The sequence below is a fragment of the Phaseolus vulgaris genome, chromosome 1 (assembly GCF_051622355.1).
Source record: "Phaseolus vulgaris cultivar YP4 chromosome 1, ASM5162235v1, whole genome shotgun sequence".
NCBI classification, from domain to species: domain Eukaryota; kingdom Viridiplantae; phylum Streptophyta; class Magnoliopsida; order Fabales; family Fabaceae; genus Phaseolus; species Phaseolus vulgaris.
In genome coordinates, this window is record NC_143498.1 from 10,888,747 (window position 1) to 10,910,950 (window position 22,204).

Consider the following 22,204-nt stretch of genomic DNA (forward strand, 5'->3'; position numbering starts at 1 on the left):
ACACATCTTTGTAACTTGGATTTCCAAGATACAACTCCCCAACAAAAGTAGTTAAATACCCTTATGTGGATTTTTTGGAATCTACATGTCCAATCATGTATGCATTTATGTATCCTACCAACATAGGATCTTCATTCCCAAAACATAAACATCTTTTGGTAGTTCCCCTCAAATAGCTTAATATCCACTTCACTACATTCTACTGCTCTTCACCAGGATTGGACAAGAATCGACTCACACCACCAATTGCATGGGCAATATCTAGTCTTGTGCAAATCATGGCGTAAATTAGGCTTCCTACTACTGAAGAATAAGACACTCTGCTCATCTCTTTCTTTTCTTCTTCATTATTCGGACATTGCATTGTGCTTAGCTTGAGATGTTCGGCAAGTGGAATACTGACAGGTTTTGTCTTATCCATGTTGAATCTCTTGAGAACTTTCTTTATGTATTTCTCTTGTGATATCCATATCAACTTCTTGGAGCGATCTCTAATCACCTTCATCCCAATGATCTTCTTTGCAGGACCTAAGCTTTCATGGCAAAAGATTTGCTTAAAGCATTTTTCAAACCATCAATCTTGGTTTTACTTTATCCAATGATCAACATATCATCGACATATAATAGTAGGAAAATAAAGTTTCCATCTTTATACCTCTTGATGAACACACAATGGTCAACAATTATCTTGAAATTGTGCTTGGCCACGAAGGATTCAAACTTCTTATACCACTGTATGGGTGCTTGCTTCAAACCATACAAACTCTTCTTCAGATGACACATTAAGTGTTCCTTGCCTGGTTCTTCATAGCCTTCTAGTTGCTCCATATATATTTCTTCTTTGATGTCTCCATGTAGGAAAGTTGTTTTGACATCAAGTTGTTCAACTTCTAGGTCTATACTAGTTGTTATACCTAATGCTACTCTTATGGAGGAATACTTTACCACTTGTGAGAATATATCATCAAAATCAACTCCTTTCTTTTGATTTCACCCTTTCACAACAATTCGAGCTTTGTACCTTGGTCTTAAGTTTCCTTTTTCAGTTTTAAGCCTATATACCCCTTTGTTTTTCAAGACTTTTCTTCCTGTAGGTAACTCCACCAAATCATAAATATGGTTCTCATGTAAAGAGCTTATCTCTTCTTCCATGGCTTTGATCCACTCCCCTTTCTCAATTGACTCCATAGCCTCTGAGAAGTTTTGAGGTTCATCATTATCTGTCAAAGTAATATAATCTTCTTTAGGATACTTTGATGATGACACTCTTCTTCTTTCAGAACGTCTCAATTTAACTCGCATTTGTTGCTCTAATGGCTTAAATTCTTGTTATATTTGAGGTTCTAACATTATCTGATCATGATTTGGTTGATCATCAGTCTGGTCAGGAAATGGGGGAGCAGAATCTATCCGTTGAGGAATATCTCCCCCTAAATCAATGCAACTTTGGACTTTCACTGATTTTTCTTTTGAATATCTTTGGTTATTTGATCCTAAAAGAACACAACAACTCTGCTTCTAACAATTTTCTTATTTATAGGATCTCACAATCTATACCGAAATTCATCCTTTGAGGACCCAAGGTATCTTCACTCCTTGGTCTTAACATCTAGATTTTTGCTTTCATCCTTTGAAATATGAACAAAGGCTATGCATTCGAATACTCTTAGATGGTTGAATGATACCTTCTTTATGTACCACACTTCCTTTGGAATCTCTCCATCTAGAGGTCTAAAAGGTGTCAGTTTTATGAGGTCAACTACAGTCTTTATTGTTTCACCCATAAAGACTTAGGGAGGTTAACACCTTGTAACATGCATCTGACTTTCTCTTCAATAATATGATTCATTCTTTTAGCTACTCCATTCAGTTGAGGAGTCTTTGGTGGTGCCTTCATCATTTTGATACCATACATCTTGGAATAGGCTTCAAAAGGATCATGGTACTCTCCACTATTGTCTGCTTTTAGACACTTAAGCTTTTTTCCATTCTCACGCTCCACTAGAGCATGAAATTCTTTAAATGCAGACAATACCTGATCTTTGATTTTCAACAAGTATACCCATAATCTTCTTGAGTGATCATTAATACATGTGACAAAGTAGTAGGCTCCACCAAGAGATTTTTCAGATGGTGTACAAACATCTGTATGCACAAGTTCAAGTACCTCCTGTCTCTTTGAGGGATCGCCTGATCTCTGAAAAACTGACTTTGCATTGTTTACCATAAATGCAATGAATACATGATTCCAAGATTTGACCCTTTATACCTGGAAAGTGGTTTTTGGCGAGCATCTAGAGTGCTTTCTTACTCATATGCACCAATCGTTTGTGCCAAAGATCTTTGAAGTTTGTAGCAACATTCGTTTCTCCATAACAAAATCTTCCTTGCATAATGTAAAGGGATCCTTCCTTTGAACCTCTGGCAATGACTAGGTTCCCTTTTGCTAGTTTCCACTTTCCAGTACCAAAGTGGCTTATAAAACCCACATCATCCAACTTACTCGTTGAGATAGGTCGAGGAGCATTTATGGAACATGACTCACTTCCTTCATTACAAGCTTGTTTCTTGTGTCTATTAGTAACACGATATCACCAATACCTACAATCTTGCTTATAACATGGTTTCTCCATTTCATAGTACCATAGTCACCTTTCTTGTAATTTGAAAAGAAATCTTCATGTGGACTTATATGGAAAGAGGCACTGGAGTCAACGATCCAAGAGCAATCACTATATGCAATATTTAGGTAATTTTCTTCTCTAATGAGAAAAGACGATGGTTGTGGTTGGAGTACAACCCTTCTTCTTTGGATCAACTAAGTCTGGATGGAAAATTCCAGCTTTCTGGTCTCTCTTTAGAAATTTGCATTCAAATCTTTTATGACATTCTTTGCTACAGTAATAGCATATTATTGTTCTTGTACGAGATTGATATCGACCTTTGGATTTGCTTTTGTTTCTTCCATGAGATTCATTTCTCCCACAAATTTCACCTCTTCCTTTCTTCTCAATAACATTTGCTTCATGTTGAAAATTTGTACCTCTTTCTTTCCTTCTGGATTCTTCAACAAACTATATGAAATAATGTCCATTGAGATCTTCCCATCTAGGATTGAGTTGTTGAGCACGACTACTGGTGTGTCCCAACTTTCAGTCAACAAACTGCAACTCACCATCAATCTTCATATCTATCTTTGTCAATTGATTGACAAGACCCTTGAATGAATTTAAATGATCCATCATACTTTGACCATCATTGTAGTCAAGTTTCACCAATCTTCTAACAAGAGATGCTTTATTTCTTGGAGTTTTCTTTTGAATCATAGATTCAAGTTTTGACCACAACTCATAAGCATTTGTGTATGTGGACACATGCTCCAACAAACTTTTATCAATATACTTTCGAATCATTGAAACAACCTTTCGATTCAAAAGTTCTCAATCTTTATCACTCTTACCTTTTGGCTTGTCTTTGTAAGAAATTGGCTCATGCATATCCTTACAATATAAGTGATCCTCCATCATGGGCTTCCAATAGGAATAGTTGTCCGCTGTCAATTTGAACATATCACCATCAGTAATGGCTCCTTCCATCTTGTATCAGAACCAAGCTCTGATACCAGTGTTGGAAAAAATCAGAACTAATTCTCCCTCTTTGGTGTAGATACAAAATGGGCACTTGCGGAAGCAATAAGCAGATAAAAGAAAATAGAGCGAAATAGAATAATGACACCGAAAATTTTTAAAGTGGGACCTAGTCTAGAAAATGTCTCTACTATGAAAGTATGATTACAATATTTGTTTCTCTCACTTTGAGCGTAACACTTAATCTCACCCAACAAGGATGGAAAACAATATCTTTCTAGCCTCTCACTAGGATTTCTAATCTCACACTATACTGGATATCAACTCTCTCATTTACTCTCTATGTTGGTCTTCTCATTTGTTTGCATTTCTCTCCCTCACAAGTTCCCTTCATATAGAGAAGGAGAGGAAGATTTCTTCATAAAGAGATAATGAATAATAAATACTTATCACATTTTCAAGTTACCTTGAAAAGACAATCTCGAACTTTCTAAGTTAAACCTCATAGTCTTCTAAGAGAGATAAAATTTCAAGATATTGAAATGTCGATCATTAAATGAATTCAATGGATCAATTATTAAGATTCATTGATCATGGTCTTCCATTAAATGAAGAAGAGATTCTCACGTAAGACTTTGTCTAACTTTATCAAAAGACAATTCAAACTCAAAGCATCAATCATTTTGCTTTAACATGTCGTTATATAAGACAATTATATATTTTCTTGTGCTTTATCAGTTTTCAAGATCAATTATTTTTTTAATATAATTTTTTAAAGTTCCAAGAATCAATTTCTTATAAACGAGTCAAAAATTAAAGGAAACAAATTCAATTTACCACGTACTTTTAGATAAAAAGAAATATTTAGAATTTAAAAAATTACTTATAAGCTAAAAAAGGAATAAAATAAGCTTAAAATTTGCTTATATATCATTTAATTTGTTGAAACTATTTCAAAAACTTATTTAAATTCTTACCTTTAACTTATATAGAAATTAATTTTAATTTATGACAATTTATTTACTTTTTTCTTTCCTATATTTTTTTTTTCCAAACAAATTTGTCAAAATACTCCTAATATTTTAAAACGTAAAAAAATAGATAACATCTTTAGAATTGAATAAAGTAACAAGCAGTATAGTATTTTAATTTTAATTATGGAATTCATCCAAACACGCACATAACATAACCAATGAACAAACTACCAAATCTGGTCTCTTAATTGAGGTATACGCACACAACTAATATTAAACCGATAAAAATGAATGTTAAATCAATAAAACTGTTTTAAAAATCGATCAAACTGCTATCATAATTATTTTAATAAAATAAAGATTAACCTAAAATATTAATATTTGTTTCATTATACATATAAACTTGTCAATATCTATAAATATTAATGTATAGTTCACTTTAAATATGATAAATAAATTTTATGTAAACTTTTAGATTTAGCTTTGATTTTAATTTCTATATTTTTTAATTATTAAAAACAGTTTATTAATATTAATTAAACCTGAATTGAATCATTAATGTTTAAATAATGTCTTAACCAATTTAAAAAACGGGTGCAGATATAGAGTAATCAGTTAAAACAAGAAAATGCACAAATCCCAAACAAGAAAAAAATGTTAAAATTGGACACGTATTTTACCCCCTCAAATGCTGCTACACGCCGTCAAAACTAAAAACTAAACTATAGTACTATTACAATAAATAAATAAATAAATAAATAAATAATCGTACTATTAATGAAAAATAAAATAAAAAGATTCACACACAAGGAAGAAGAAGAAGAAACAAAAGCCATGGAAAGGAAAGGAAAAGACTGAGAAACACTCACTCTCACACACTCTTCTCACTCACTCTTCGTTTCCCTCTGTTTTCGTTGCCTCTCCATTCACGTTCTTCTCACTCACCTACTTATCTGCGTTTCTTCTTCTTCTGAATTTCGAGGTATAGAGATGCGTGAGTAGTTCATTTTTGTTTTCTAATTTTCGATTCGATTCGATTCGCTCTTGTCTTTGTCTCACTGTGCCCTAGCTTCTGCGAACGATCTGTGCTTGTTGGATCTGATTTTGTTCAATTTTGTGAAGATCTGAATACGGTTCAGCTTTTGATCTGTTCTTTTGTTTCGCGGGAATTTGAAGGGAATTGAGGATGTGGTGGCGCTGGAGGTAGTGGAAGGAGGGAGGAGTTCTGCGGCATTTGCATTTCAGCGAGGTAGCTTCTTTTGGCTTTAACTGATTTTGTGTTTTTTTTGCTCGGGGCAGTGTGTTTGATGTGAACATGTTTCCTCTGTGGTGTGCTGCGTTGTGAACTGTGGTACTGCAACCAAGGTTTTAAATTCCGGTCGCCATCTCGTTTCGTTGCTTGATATTGCGTGAAATTACGGACAAATGCAACCGATGCGACTATTGTGTCACTCAATTGTTTTTTAAAACCTTGATTTCAATGTAAAATGTGGAACTTAGGAACTGAGATGCTGGTTGGATGCTTTTGGATTTTGGATCACTTAGCCTCAGTGTAAAATTCTGTGGATTGCGTTTTCATGTGGTCTAGCTAGAGTGGTGTTGTTGATATTGTTGTTGCAATTGGTAGTGTGTGATTTGTTTTAAAGTAGGTTTCTCTCCGGTAAAATTGTTTTAAAACAATGTTTCTGTCAACTAGTCTTGCATGAGGAACCAAATGCGTTTCCATCTAATGTCCATGTGGATTGCTTTTCTGGAATTTTTGTTTTAATTTTTAGAATATGTGAATTTTCAGGCAACAACAAGGAGGGTAAACTGGCGAATTGGTGCAAATGTCAAAGTCTCCCTCTCATGAACAGCGACAGTCCATTTATTCTGCCTCTCTTCCTGGGTAAGTAATTTTCTTTTTTGTTCATCAGGAGTTTATTCTTGATGAAAATATGATATAAAAACTTCAAATAACATTAGTGATAATTGGTGCTTAACCTTTTAGTAAGTAAAAGTACTTTATGTTCTGTTCTAGAATTTAGATCCACAAGGACTTATAGGAGAAATAAATAAGAAGGAAAAAATAAGATAGTCCCGTTAGTTAAAATTTGTTTATGCGTAAGTTAAAATCAACTTTTGAAGAAACTATTATGAGTGAGTTTCTATAAAGTAGCTTATACATTAGCTAATTTTAATTTACAAAAGAATATTTTTTTCCCTTCTTATAAGTGTTTATGGTGAAATTTATTCAAATAGAAGGAATGATTGGTTTTGACTTATCTGAGTTTGGAATTACCTCATTCACTTGCAAATGTGAAAATAGACATTAACAAGTGGCCACTAAATATATACGCAGGGAATTTAATGAGGCAATGGGAATGGATGATCCAGAATCTACAATGGCAACAGTTGCTAATTTTGTGGAGAAACTGCATGCCAACTTGTCATCACCAGTTGAGAAAGAAACTATTACAGCACGCTTACTAGGCATTGCCAGGAGAAAAAAGGATGCTAGAACACTCATTGGTTCTCATGCCCAAGCCATGCCATTGTTCATAAACATTCTCAGAAATGGAACCCCTCTTGCAAAGGTAAATGTTGCTTCAACTCTAAGTGTCCTGTGCAAAGATGAAGACCTGAGGTTAAAAGTACTACTTGGTGGTTGTATCCCACCATTATTGTCACTTTTAAACTATGAATCCACCGAGACCAGGAAGGCAGCAGCTGAAGCAATATACGAAGTTTCCTCAGGTGGTCTGTCTGATGATCATGTTGGTATGAAAATTTTTGTCACAGAGGGTGTAGTTCCAACTTTATGGAGTCAACTAAATCCTAAGAACAAGGAAGACAAAATTGTGGAGGGTTTTATTACTGGAGCATTAAGAAATCTTTGTGGTGACAAAGATGGCTACTGGAAAGCAACATTAGAAGCTGGAGGTGTGGATATCATAGTAGGGCTCTTGTCTTCAGATAATGCTGTTTCTCAGTCAAATGCAGCTTCTCTATTGGCACGTTTAATGCTGGCTTTCAGTGATAGCATCCCCAAAGTAATAGACTCTGGAGCAGTCAAAGCTTTACTGCAGCTTGTTGGTCCTAAAAAGGACATTTCTGTAAGGGCTAGTGCTGCTGATGCCCTAGAGGCCCTCTCTTCAAAATCTACTATGGCTAAAAAGGCCATTGTTAATGCAGATGGAATTCCAATCCTTATAGGAGCAATAGTTGCTCCTTCTAATGAGTGTATGCAAGGTGATGGTGGCCAGGCTCTACAAGAGCACTCAACTCGAGCTTTAGCCAATATCTGTGGTGGCATGTCTGCTTTAATACTATATCTTGGAGAACTTTCACGTTCTCCTCGCCTTGATGCACCAGTTGGGGATATAATTGGGGCTCTTGCTTATACACTCATGGTCTTTGAGGAAAAAGTTGATGTTGATGAGAAACATTTTGATGCAACTCAGATAGAGGATATTCTAGTAACTCTTTTAAAGCCTCGGGACAACAAACTGATTCAAGAGCGTGTCCTTGAGGCTATGGCTAGCCTTTATGGAAACATCTGTCTCTCAAAGTGGCTCATTCAGGCAGATTCAAAGAAAGTTCTTATTGGACTTATAACCATGGCTGCCACTGATGTGCAAGAGTATCTGATACTTTCGTTGACAACCTTGTGTTGCGATAAGATTGGTCTATGGGAGGCCATAAAAAAGAGAGAAGGTATCCAATTACTAATATCATTGCTTGGATTATCCAGTGAGCAGCATCAAGAGTACTCAGTTCAGCTGCTAGCAATCCTAACTGATCAGGTCGATGACAGCAAGTGGGCAATCACTGCTGCTGGAGGGATTCCTCCACTAGTGCAGTTGTTGGAGACAGGATCACAGAAAGCAAGAGAGGAAGCAGCAAATGTTCTGTGGAGTTTGTGCTGTCACAGTGAAGATATTCGTGCTTGTGTTGAAAGTGCTGGAGCCATACCGGCATTTTTATGGCTTCTTAAGAGTGGTGGACCAAAAGGGCAGCAAGCTTCTGCTATGGCACTCACAAAGCTTGTTCGAATAGCTGATTCTGCCACAATTAATCAGCTATTAGCATTGCTCCTGGGGGATTCTCCAAGCTCGAAAGCCAACATAATCCGAGTTTTAGGTCATGTTCTTACTATGGCCTCACAGAATGATCTCCTTGAAAAAGGTTCTGCTGCTAATAAGGGCTTGAGATCTCTAGTTCAGGTCCTCAATTCATCGAATGAGGAAACCCAAGAATATGCAGCTTCGGTTCTGGCTGATTTGTTTATCACAAGACAAGACATATGTGATAGTATTGCAACTGATGAGATTGTGCTTTCTTGCATGAAGCTGTTGACTAGCAAAACTCAAGTTGTTGCCACTCAATCAGCTCGAGCATTAAGTGCTCTATCTCGTCCAACAAAGAACAAGGCTGCAAATAAAATGTCTTATATTGTAGAGGGTGATGTTGAGCCACTAATCAAGTTAGCTAAAACATCCTCAGTTGATGCTGCTGAAACTGCTGTTGCTGCATTGGCTAATCTTCTCTTTGATCCTTTTATTGCTGCTGAGGCTCTAGCTGAAGATGTTGTTTCAGCTTTAACTAGAGTTCTGGCAGAAGGGACCTTGGAAGGTAAACAAAATGCATCTCGGGCACTTCATCAATTATTGTTGCATTTTCCTGTAGGTGATGTTCTCAAGGGTAGTGCTCAATGTCGTTTCACTGTGCTTGCACTTGTTGATTCCTTAAGAGCTATGGATATGGACGGAGCTGATGCTGCTGATGCTTTAGAAGTAATTGCACTGCTAGCCCGGACCAAAAAGGGTGTCAGCAACAATTACTCTGCATGGTCAGCTCTGGCTGAAATACCGTCAAGCTTAGAACTTCTTGTCTGCTGCCTGGCCGAGGGGCCTTCCCCTGTGCAAGACAAGGCAATTAAAATTCTATCTAGACTTTGTGGGGATCAGCCAGTCGTTCTTGGTGATTTGTTATCAACTAGTTCCAGATCCATTGGCTCATTGGCTAATAGAATAATGAACTCCTCCAATTTAGAAGTAAAAATTGGAGGGGCTGCCTTGCTAATTTGTGCTGCGAAGGAGAAGAAAGAGCTTTCAATGGATTCACTTGATATTTCTGGGCATCTGAAACCATTAATATATTCTTTAGTTGAAATGATAAAGCAGACATTTAGATATTCTTCGCTAGAAATTGAAGTTCTCACTTCTAAAGGTTATATGGAGAGAAATGGTTTTCAAGAAGTTGATGAGTTTGATATTCCTGATCCTGCCACTGCCTTGGGAAGCACTATTGCGATGTGGTTGCTTTCAGTTATTGCTTCTTTCCATATAAAGAGCAAGCTCACAATTATGGAAGCTGGTGGACTTGAAGTTCTCTCGGACAAACTTGGAAGATACACTTCAAATCCACAGGTATATTACAAATAGGCTTTTTATTAACGCTGCCTTTATCAGTTCCCATTGTCTTCTAGATAGCCTCTTCATATTTTGTACTAATCCATATCCCCAGTAAATAGAATATGCCTTCTCGGCTGTGTGATGGCATTGCTTTATGCTTTCTGGAAAATATCTATTTGCAATTGGAAAAGTTACAATAACTTTGAGGGCATATGAATTTGCATTTTAGAATTCGTTATAAGTGGATCAAACTTTTGATAGTGTGATAAAAGAAGCAGATTTTTGAAGAAAGAGGTGAACAATGAAGAAAAATTGTTATGTTTTTCACAACATCTTTTATCATTTGGTAAATGACACACTGAAACATAGATCATTCAGAAAAAATCAGTGTAAAGAACTGAATGAGAAGGGTTTAACCAAAGAAAAAGCAAACTTAGAATTGGAGGTTGACCAGTTTTTAGTAGGAAACTGAATTTGGGCTGGGCTTTGTGAAAAAGATTCCAAACTAGGGGTAGCCTGACATGAATCTACAAAAATATGTAGTGATTTATTTTTTTATTAATATGAATTAATATTTTAAATTATAAGTTACTTATCTCATAATTTTGACATATGTGCTTTCTAAACTGTGTTATAATTCAACAGCTTCTTTGAGAATTCTTTTTCCTTCCTATGAATTAATTATTACTAATTTTATTTTAACTTACACTTCGGGCCCTCCTATTTCTATTAAGCTTGAGCTTAAGATTGAATTCTAAACATAAGTAAAGAGTGAAAAGATTAAAGGCTCGATCAACATACATTATACATTCAATTGTTATTCTGTTGCTGATCTACTTATCTTGATTGCTCATTTGATTTTGTGTGTTGATCATGGCATGAGTTCTGTTGCTGAATTAAACAGATTCCTTCCTACCACTTTTGACAGGCAGAATATGAGGATACAGAAGGAATATGGATCAATGCCTTGCTCTTGGCCATTTTATTTCAGGATGCAAATGTTGTTCAATCTCCTGTGACAATGCGCATTATACCTTCTATCACTCTTCTGCTAAGATCTGATGAAGTAATTGATAAATATTTTGCTGCCCAGGCTATGGCCAGTCTTGTTTGTAATGGCAATAAGGGAATAGATCTTGCCATTGCGAATTCTGGTGCTGTTGCTGGATTGATAACTATTATTGGACATGTAGAGTCAGATATGCCTAATCTCATGGATTTGTCAGAAGAATTTTCTTTGGTACAAAACCCTGATCAAGTTGTTTTGGATCACCTTTTTGAAATTGAAGATGTAAAAGTGGGGTCTACTGCCAGGAAATCTATACCGCTCTTGGTGGATCTCCTGAGACCAATACCAGAAAGGCCTACTGCTCCACCAGTTGCTGTTAGACTCTTGATATCCATTGCAGATGGAAGTGATAGCAATAAATTAATCCTTGCTGAAGCTGGAGCTCTTGAAGCTTTGAACAAATACCTGTCCTTGAGTCCTCAAGACTCAACTGAGGCCGCTATATCTGAGTTATTGAGAATATTATTTTGCAATTCTGATCTTGTTAAACATGAAGCATCAATTAGTTCATTGAACCAACTCATAGCTGTTTTGCGTCTTGGATCAAGAACCGCTAGATACAGTGCAGCAAGAGCACTTCATGAACTTTTTGATGCTGACAACATTAGAGACTCAGAATTAGCTAAACAAGCCATTCAGCCATTGGTTGACATGCTTAATACGACCTCAGGGAATGAGCAGGAGGCTGCTCTCATGTCCTTGATCAAGTTAACTTCAGAAAATTCTTCCAAAGTATCTCTTCTTACTGATATGGAAGGAAACCCACTTAAATGTTTATACAAAATACTGTCTTCTGCTTCATCCTTGGAACTGAAGAGCCATGCTGCCCAACTCTGCTTTGCTCTTTTTGCCAATAGCAAGATCAGAGCAGATCCAGTTGCCTCAGAATGCATAGAACCTCTTATATTACTGATGCAGTCAGGTTCCGAGACAGCAATAGAGTCTGGGGCTTGTGCTTTTGAGAGATTGTTGGAAGATGAACAACAGGTAGAGCTTGCAGCAGCCTACAATGTTGTGGATCTCCTTGTGAGCTTGGTTTCTGGTACTAACTATCAGCTTATCGAGGCTACCGTATCTGCTCTTATCAAATTGGGCAAAGATAGGACTCCAAGTAAACTGGACATGATGAAAGCTGGCATTATTGATAATTGTCTCAAGCTACTAGAATTAGCACCTAGCTCTTTATGCTCCACAATATCTGAGCTCTTTCGGATTTTAACTAATAGTAGTGCAATTGCAAGAAGTTCAGATGCTGCAGAAATTGTAGAACCTCTTTTCCATGTTTTGCTCCGTCGAGATTTCAATTTATGGGGACAGCATAGTGCGTTACAAGCACTTGTAAATATATTGGAGAAACCACAAAGTCTTGCCACCTTGAAGCTTACTCCAAGCCAAGTTATTGAACCCTTGATTTCTTTTCTGGAATCCCCGTCCCAAGCTATTCAGCAGCTTGGCACAGAACTGTTATCTCATCTTCTTGCACAGGAACATTTTCAGCAAGATATTACAACTAAGAATGCAGTTGTGCCCCTCGTACAGCTTGCAGGAATCGGAATATTAAACTTACAGCAAACAGCTATAAAAGCATTGGAAAAAATTTCCACTAGTTGGCCAAAGGCTGTTGCTGATGCAGGAGGTATTTTTGAGCTTGCAAAGGTTATCATTCAAGAAGACCCTCAGCCACCACATGCACTCTGGGAATCCGCTGCTTTAGTTCTCTCTAATGTATTACACTCCAATGCCGATTACTACTTTAAAGTTCCTGTGGTAGTTCTTGTAAAACTTTTGCACTCAACACTTGAGAGTACAATTAGCATAGCACTTAATGCTTTAATAGTTCATGACAGAAGTGATGCTTCAAGTGCTGAGCAGATGATGGAAGCTGGAGTTATAGAGGCTCTGTTAGACCTTTTAAGATCTCATCATTGTGAAGAAGCATCTGGCAGATTATTAGAAGCTTTATTTAACAATGTGAGAGTACGAGAGATGAAGGTGTCTAAGTATGCTATAGCACCTTTGTCCCAGTATCTCTTGGATCCACAAACCAGATCACAGTCTGGTAAGCTTCTTGCTGCTTTAGCTTTGGGAGATCTTTCCCAGCATGAAGGACATGCTAGATCTAGTGCCTCTGTTTCTGCATGTCGGGCATTGATAAGTTTACTTGAAGATCAGCCAACTGAAGAAATGAAGGTGGTAGCTATATGTGCATTGCAAAACTTTGTCATGAACAGCAGGACAAATAGACGAGCTGTTGCAGAAGCTGGGGGCATACTGGTGATTCAAGAATTGCTGCTGTCACTAAACACAGAAGTTGCTGCACAAGCTGCTTTACTGATCAAATTTTTGTTTTCTACACATACACTGCAAGAATATGTATCAAATGAGTTGATCAGGTCTTTGACAGGTACATCATAAACTCTCGTATTCAAAATGTCCCTGCTTCACACTGATGCATACTTTTAAGCAACTACCTTTGGAATTTGTCTCATAGCTCTAGTCATGTCTATTTTACATAATCTATTAGTAATATTTGGTTTAACAGATTAAAATGAAATTCATTTAATTGTTCATTTTTTTTCATGGATTAGAAATTGTCAACATGTGCAAAAACACTATTCTCCTTTCTATTTTTGTTTCTTTCGTAGTATAAATCTTTTTTTGAACATAGACTTTTCTGCTTTTAGTTTCATTTCAGAGAAATGGAGGACCAGTAAAGATTTTCTGTAATGTGAGAGTTAGTGAAATAGGTTTTTTATTGTATCGGTCTCAAATTTATATTACTGAGAAAAATCAATTTTCACATATAGATTGGGAGCAATTGTGATCCTTTTCTTTTTTATATATTTTACCAATTTTGTTATGCAGCTGCACTGGAAAGAGAGTTATGGTCAACTGCCACAATCAATGAAGCGGTTTTGAAAACTTTGCATGTGATATTCATGAACTTCCCTAAGCTCCACACATCTGAAGCAGCAACTCTTTGCATTCCTCATTTGGTAGGGGCACTTAAATCTGGTGGTGAAGCGGCTCAGGACTCTGTACTTGACACGTTTTGCTTGCTAAGACATTCTTGGTCAACTATGCCAATAGATATAGCAAAGTCCCAAGCTATGATTGCTGCCGAAGCCATCCCCATTTTGCAAATGCTCATGAAAACCTGCCCACCTAGTTTCCATGAGAGGGCAGATACTCTTCTGCACTGCTTACCAGGGTGTTTGACTGTCACCATTAAGCGTGGAAACAACCTCAGGCAAACTATGGGAAGCACTAATGCATTCTGCCGGTTAACAATAGGAAATGGTCCTCCAAAACAAACCAAGGTACATTGTTAATTTCAAAAATATGCTATAACAACACTAATATTATGTCTTAGCCAATGTATACCATTGAAGTTCTTCAATAATTTTTAAGCTGAAACTGTTGGTCTTTTGTTCTTTGCAGTCCGTTTTCTTTGTTTTCCTTTTTCTTTGAACTTTTTCTTCTATTAATTATTACAAGTTTCACTATGCCCAGTTTTTATGTAAGCACCGTGCTGATTACAATTGCAGTAATTTTGAAATCATTTTATTTAAAATATTCATAGATCTAGGAGTACCCTGCACTTAGCATTCCTGTCATAATTTTCAACTTCTCAAATCTGCAACGAGGTAAAAAGGTTCAGTTTTTTTATCATAGAATTTCACTTCAATGAATCATATTGGGTGTAATTTATCTGTGAATCACTCCAGTTTTCGATGTGATGTGAAGATTTCAGATTTACTTTTCATCGTCCAAAATTTATTTATTACATTATTAATTGATTTTTGTGCCGTCTCTTCTGAGAGTTAAACTTTATTGTACAATATTACTGATACCGTTTATGGTTTTTGGTTCTGTTAGGTAGTGAATCATAGTACCTCTCCCGAATGGAAAGAAGGATTCACTTGGGCATTTGATGTACCTCCAAAGGGCCAAAAATTGCATATCATATGCAAAAGCAAGAATACTTTTGGAAAGGTAACTAGATATTCATTCCATAAGTGATATACTCATTCTCCATTTTTATGTGTGGTAAGTGCATACCAGTTCCTTTTCCGAGAGGATGAATGTCTACCTTTCTTTTTATGATATGATGTATACTAGAGTTATTTTGTTAATAACTGAAAGGATCCCTGTCTATTTCTGTCATAAATGTACTTCACTCTTGGGTGAAAAACCTTTACCCTTTTTGTCACCTTACCTGTAATGTATCTCAACCAAGCACATGCTAAAACTGTAGTGCTTTAATTACTGACTGAAAGTATTGTGCTCTTTTTTTGCAGACAACTCTTGGAAGAGTCACCATTCAAATTGATAAAGTTGTATCAGAGGGGGTTTATAGTGGATTATTCAGTCTTAATCATGATGGTAACAAAGATGGTTCTTCCCGAACACTTGAAATTGAGATTATATGGTCCAACAGGATCTCCAATGATGACATTTGAAAATGACACTAAGCTACTTGTTGGGTGGAAGCATAAAACATAATCTGTAACATGCATGAGGGATGCTGGAAATGGTTTTGCTTGTAATTATCAGCATATTTGGATGATCCAATTTTGTAGTCTGCAGATTAAGTTGCTTCAGTTGTAAGTGTAAATTAAATTATAAATGTCTAGTGGCAAGGGTTTGAAAAGGATGCTCCCACGGTAAAGAAAAAATGTTTACAATTGTACAGGTCAGTCCACAGGTGTTAGAAACTTGAATCATAGGGGAAAATGGCATTTTAATTAAATTGTCAAAAGTCTTTTTCATTTTTTTTTTCATTTGTATCAGTCGCTGATGTTGGGATGTACACTAGCTTCTGCTGTAAAGTGGCTATGTTTTATGTTTGTAAGCCACAAGAGATGTTACATTGACAATATGTCACTGTCCACTTCTGTCGGGAACATGCTCCTTTTTCACCACCTTGCCCCTCCCAATAAACAATTCCTTTTTTCTAATTGATTCTTGGACATTGTTGTAGGTTTATAATTCATTTAATATTCATTCTTAAATATAAACATTACTGTTTTTTCTTCTTTTTTCATTTATTTAATCCATGGTTTGGATCCTTCTGCTTTTCGCTCTTATAGTTTAGCTCTCAATTTGAGCCCAGATTGCATGCAGCACTTCAGCTGCCATGTATCAAACTTGACCCTGCATCTGTAACATTTTTGCACCCATAGCAGTTATTTGATTCACAGCTGTTTAGCTTGATAGTGCCACTCTTTCATTACAAGGAATAAACATGTTACCAACAACGTTGAAATTTAAACGCCATACATCAAATCTATATGTGGAACAAGAGATAAAATTTCATCTACAATGGAATTGGGCACACGGGGTTAATGTACTGAATCTATGAATTGTTTTGGACATTATCCGAGTCTGATTAATTATAAAAATATTCATTGGCCAGATTTTATTTGTTTCTAAACTGAATCATGTTTTCTTTATGCTAATTTTAAAAGGCAAATGTTGACATTGTGATTATCTTCACACACTTTGCCGCAGGGTGGTGTGAACCAGACTAGATTTTACTGGTTGATCAAATAAATTATTTTAATTTTATTTAATACATTACTAGAAAATTATTAATTAAAATATAATTTTAGAGATAAAAAATAATTAATTATTATATTAATTAAAGTAGATACTAGAAACTAAAAAATATTAATATTTAAATTAGTTTATATTATTGATAAATAGTTTCTAAATTAATATCTAATTAGTTACCAGGTATATACTAATTTAAAATTATTTATCAATAATAAAAATTAGTTTAGATATTAAGATTTTTTTTTAATTTCAAAATAGTATCTAATTTAATCAATATAGCAACTAGTTATTTTTTTTTCTATAAAATTAATTTCTATTTAATGATTTTTTTTTAAGAAAGTAAAACTCAATTTTAATATATCTCATATTATTAATTAAAAGTAAAATGAGTAATTCAATAAATCTTCAAAATGGTAAGAAATTTTTGCAAGATTAAAAATAGTGAGTACTAACTAATGGAAAAGTCAGCAAAGTGTCTCTAAAAAGATAGTTATTGATGAGATAAAAAAAAATTACACTAATAATAAATATATGATTGTGTAAAAGGGACTCATTATTACAAGTAGATATTTTTTATAAGATAACACTTGGCTTTTCATTAATTTAAAATTTTAACAGAATAGCTAGATAGGAGTGGTGAAAACAACTGAAGAATTTGAAGTATTGAACCACTCTTTAAGACATGAATCATAATGTTGATGTGGAAGAAAAAGTTAAGACATGAAACTTGTGTCTAGGCCCTGAAGGCAAGATGAAACAAAAGGGGAAACAGCATCTGCAGAGAAGAGATAGTGGGGCAAGAGGACAGTGGGTGGCAGGAGAAGGCCAAGGCATTATCATAATAACTAGAATCCCATATTACAGGTCTACTGCCACCTAACAGGTACCTTGCAGCATGAAAATGACAAAGCATATAAGTAGGTAGAGGAGACACATCAGTGGTCATTTTGGATTAATCATGCACCAGGAGAAACTAAAGAACTGCATGAATTCATTCAGCATTGAAAAGACTTAACTATCATAATGCATGGGAAGCAAATCCAAGTAGATCTCTTCTCACTTCCTTAATCACTCACAAGGAGAAAATAAAGAACTGCATGAATCCATTTTGGCCTGTAACATATGGTTATTTACACCATCAAAACAGTATGAAATTCAAGGTGTCTCAGAAAATAGGCAGTGAAAGACAAAAATAGTTTAGCCAATTGCCACCTCATTGATCTTCTTGTTTAATGTGCACAGGTATACAATATTGTATTTCTCTGGACTGAGAATATATATATATATGGTGATTATGGATCTGATAATTTAAAATAGATTCCATTGTAGAGATACTTATGTTTTCTCACATAAATCCATAAATATGACCCATTGCCCAGCACTTCAATCAATGACATTTCACTTTATGTTCTTCCCTCTGTTGTTATCCCATTTCAGGATCCTTTCTCTTTATTTCTAATCCACATGATTTTTCATCCAGATTATGCTACTGTTGCATAGCAAATATTTATCATGTAGAGGAGTGATACTAACAGATCCCAATTCCAACACAGAAGACAAATTTGTCATAATTATTACAACTCATAAATTCCATTCCAAAGCTGCAGCATAATCATTGCCATAACATGCATTCGTAATTATTTATGAATATATTCCCCATGCAAACTGAATGGACTTTTACTCACATTGAAAGATAAATTAGCTGTGCTTGTGCATACTCTACTATCACAGTTCTAGAGAAAAATATAACTAACATATGTTTGTTAGACAAATCCAAGAGGGAAAATTAACATGGAAAAGAGAAGGATAGCAATATACATTCTATGTCAGCCAAATCATTTACCAAATGCACTTGTTGAACAAACCTGTGATACTGATAATGAAAATAAGATCAATTAAACAAACTGCCTAGAAATTGGACAATCAGTGGCATAAGCCTTACACTGTCATTTCTCTCCCAATATCTACCAGGACAGTCCTTTCCTTGTATTGATCCCAGTATTCCTATCTGAAATGCAAGCTAAAAAGAAAGCAAAATAATGCTTAAAAAATATTAAACACCATTATATGAAGTAAAGAAAAAACTATTTGTAAAAGTATCTGCAAATTGTTCTAGAAACTAGGAAATTTGCTCATTTTTTTTTATTAGCAAAGAATGAAATTAAATTAAGAGGGATACAAAAGGGGTATCCCAACCCTTTTACATAAACCAAACCACATTAAGAATCTCCAAGAATAAAGAGATGAACAAACACCCCAGAAGCAATAGATAGATAATGTTTGTTGCATAAGGTAGACATCCTATTCCAGCTAGCACCGTGCTTGTATTGGAATGCTATAAGCACTGCAAACTGCAGCTACAAAACCATCAAAATACACCAAAATATTGGTTATCTCCACCACCTCATTGACATTCCTTCTACCCAGCTTGCAGTGGCACGATTGTAGCACTTGTCACAGAATTAATCACTTCAATGCAACATCTTCCATTCGCTCCTTTTTGGACTTTGGTTTCCCCCTGTTTGCTCCTTTTAAGCTCACTTTTATCAGAAATCAACTTCCTACTTGCCATGGTCCATCTCGCACTTAGATTGGTTGGAGTTTACAACTTCGACTTACATCCCCCAACATGTTTGAATCCCCACCACAACCTCTACTGCTACCATCCACATGTGAGACCACTAGTTGATCAGCAAACACACTTAGGGATTTCCACAACAACCAAAACACCACATAAAAAAACACAGTTTTTGTTTCCTGCATAAAGAATCCTGAACCAGCATACACCCTGCCTCTATTGGTCTGTTATAAGACATATCAAAATAGAATCCTCCATCATGTCCTTAACATTCCTTTTGACTCCCTTGCATACAAGCACCTATGTCCTTTCCATCTTGCACCAGCTGTAGGCCGTGACAAACCCACCAACACCTCCAACCAACTATAAATCCAGTATAGGCCATAGTCTTAAAACTCTTGGCATTTGGGAGAACTAATTATAACTCCTAATGCAAAGCATTGGATTAAGAATTCAGTTTACGAAAAAATAAGTAAAGGAATGCACCTTGTGCTTCATCCAAAACCAGGATTTGAGTTGAGCCTTCTGAAACACCTCTTCCGCATCTACTAGCCCTTTTTTGAATACAATCAGGTTCCATTGGTCCCAGATACACCTAATAACAGATGCCCAAACACCTTTCCATACTAGGTTTAGCTTCTTGCTAGCATTACTCAGATAAAAACTCATAAAGTGCAGATTTAAATCATTCTGTTGAACAAAAGAGATACCTATCCATTTGAAGCACAAGGACCATACCCTTTGTGCGTATTTACACTCCAAGAAGATATGTTGACAAGACTCCTCCTTAAGCGGACACATTGCACATAGCGTAGATTCCATCATCACCCCTTTCCTACTCAAACTCACCCTTGTTGGGATTCTATCCAGCAGCACTCTCCAAGCTGTCACGATCACATTTGGGAATGCCTTAGTCTTCCAAAGGAGGAGCCCATAAACATTTTTAAATTTCATGAAGAGGTGTTTCAACACGGTCCTAGAAAAGCAACAAGAAATTTGTTAGAGGGAAGTCCAACTGACCCTTGATACCTTTCATTAAGTGTTGTTTAAAAATATATAATCATGAATATGTTTATCCTATAAGACATAAGTTTTTCAAAAAAGTTATGTAAGAGGCAAGTGTTTCATTTGACAAACCCAACAACAAATTACAGTCATTGCCTCATCTAATAAGTGAAGTCATACTCAAACGATACACACAATCTTAATTTATTGTTGTACTTCGTGAAATTTCTTTATATGTTTATTTTGTGTTACCGAGAATGTTTTTGTCTTACGTCTACCAAGAAGATGTCTTAAAGCTCATGTTTAGATAAAAGATCTCTTGAAGGACACGTTAAAATTACTTTACACCAACAAGCATACTAGCACGCAGCTCGTGCGTAAGATAACATATTATGGGTGGTCCGATAATGACTCGATAGTAGGTGGCCTGATAAGCCCAACAAACACTCGCTAGGATAGGCTTGAAATGGCTCTAATACCATATTACGAAGTGGACTTTAAGCCTAACTCAACCCCATAAAACCGGCTCATGAAGTTGAGGTTTGCACCCACTTATATACAATGAAATGTTCTCATTTCTAGTCGATGTGAGATCTCCAACACAGACCCGATTTTATGGGGTTGAGTTAGGCTTAAAGTCCACTTCATAATATGGTATCAAAGCCATTTTCGAGCCTATCCTAGCAAGTGTTTGTGTTGGGCATATCGTGCCACCCGCTATCGGGCTGTTATCGGACCACCCATAATATGTTATTCCACGCACGAGCTGTCACTCTCGGCGTGACGGGTGTGTGTTGGAGATCCCACATCGACTAAAGATGAGAACATTTCATTGTATATAAGTGGGTGCAAACATCAACCTCATGAGCCGTTTTATAGGGTTGAGTTAGGCTTAAAGTCCACTTCGTAATAATGGTTTCTTGCTTTACTCCAGTTTGGGTAAAAGAACTATGATTTATGTTTGATAAGTCATCCCAACTATTGAGATGTTGCTTCAAGAGAAGATAAACATTTCATGATACATGGAGAGCATTAAAGGCATCTCTACGTCTTTGAGTGGTTAAATCCAAGCTTGAAGATGAAAACCCGAGTTGAAGCTTCACAATGGGCAGAAAAGATTTGCAATGATTACTTTCTTCAAATATAAAGCAATCTCTCAAGTTGAAGAAGAATAAGAGACAAGAGAGCTAGAATTGTGAAAACATTGTCAACTTTTTAACACTTAAAGTTTTCAATCCTTTTTGCCCTAAGTTTTGCAAGAACGTTTTTTGTTTTCAATAACTATTTAGAAGTGTGTATACCCTTTTGTATCCATCGAAATAAGTAATATATATTTCTAGTGAGTAACCTTGTGATATTTTAGATCACTTTTCTGTAAACCTTAGTGTTTTAGTTAGAAATGGTTATATTCCAAACAATAGTCATGGTTTTTAGCCAATAGTACGTACATTCAAAAGAATACTTGGGTATTTAGCCGGAGTGACTACGTATTTAAAAAATACTCTGGTTGTTTTAATTAGGAGTAATTGAGGTCTAAACAATACTCACTTTTGCAGCGTTAGTATGCTTAGTGGAACTTGGTCAGTTGATCAAGAACTGGATGTAGTTTTCCTTTATAATTGCACCAATATAAAAACATCAAGCTAAAATCCTTCTTTTCCTTGAGTTTATTTGTATTGCATGTTATCAATTTTGAATCAACAAAAGAAGAAGAGTTTCTATAATGTAGGTTTTTAGCAGATTGTTTGCGAAGTTAAAACTTGAGTTTGACTAAACATCATCCGACATAATATTGCAATTTTCTTTTTATTTTTCTCTTGGATCAAAGATCCATTTACAAAAAGCAACAAAAATTATTTGAATAAGTTTCTTTATTAAAGACAAATGTATTTACATAAAAGCATAAGAAATAAGGCCCTTTATTTTTGTAAAATTTTCGATGAATAGATTTATGGGTCTTTATTTTAAAATTGTATTTTTCTTCATTTTGTTGTGCTATTGCGGTTGTGCTATGCAATAAAAAAATAAAGTGGTTT

At 35.6% G+C, this 22,204-nt stretch overlaps 1 protein-coding gene across 2 annotated transcripts; it reads left to right on the forward strand.

Moving 5' to 3' along the window:
- Positions 1 to 5,329: 5,329 nt before the first annotated feature.
- Positions 5,330 to 15,987, forward strand: LOC137813522 (CELLULOSE SYNTHASE INTERACTIVE 3). 2 transcript variants are annotated; one of them, XM_068615836.2, is made up of 8 exons: positions 5,330 to 5,543; positions 5,684 to 5,810; positions 6,354 to 6,449; positions 6,903 to 9,972; positions 10,886 to 13,430; positions 13,892 to 14,346; positions 14,906 to 15,022; positions 15,328 to 15,987. In XM_068615836.2, exons 3-8 carry the CDS (start codon positions 6,391 to 6,393, stop codon positions 15,487 to 15,489), a joined length of 6,408 nt encoding a protein of 2,135 aa, XP_068471937.1. In that variant the 5' UTR covers positions 5,330 to 5,543; positions 5,684 to 5,810; positions 6,354 to 6,390; the 3' UTR covers positions 15,490 to 15,987. The 2 variants fall into 2 exon arrangements, with proteins under 2 accessions (XP_068471937.1, XP_068471938.1); XM_068615837.2 differs by having other exon boundaries at positions 5,348 to 5,543; positions 5,738 to 5,810.
- The last annotated feature ends 6,217 nt before the right edge of the window (positions 15,988 to 22,204 follow it).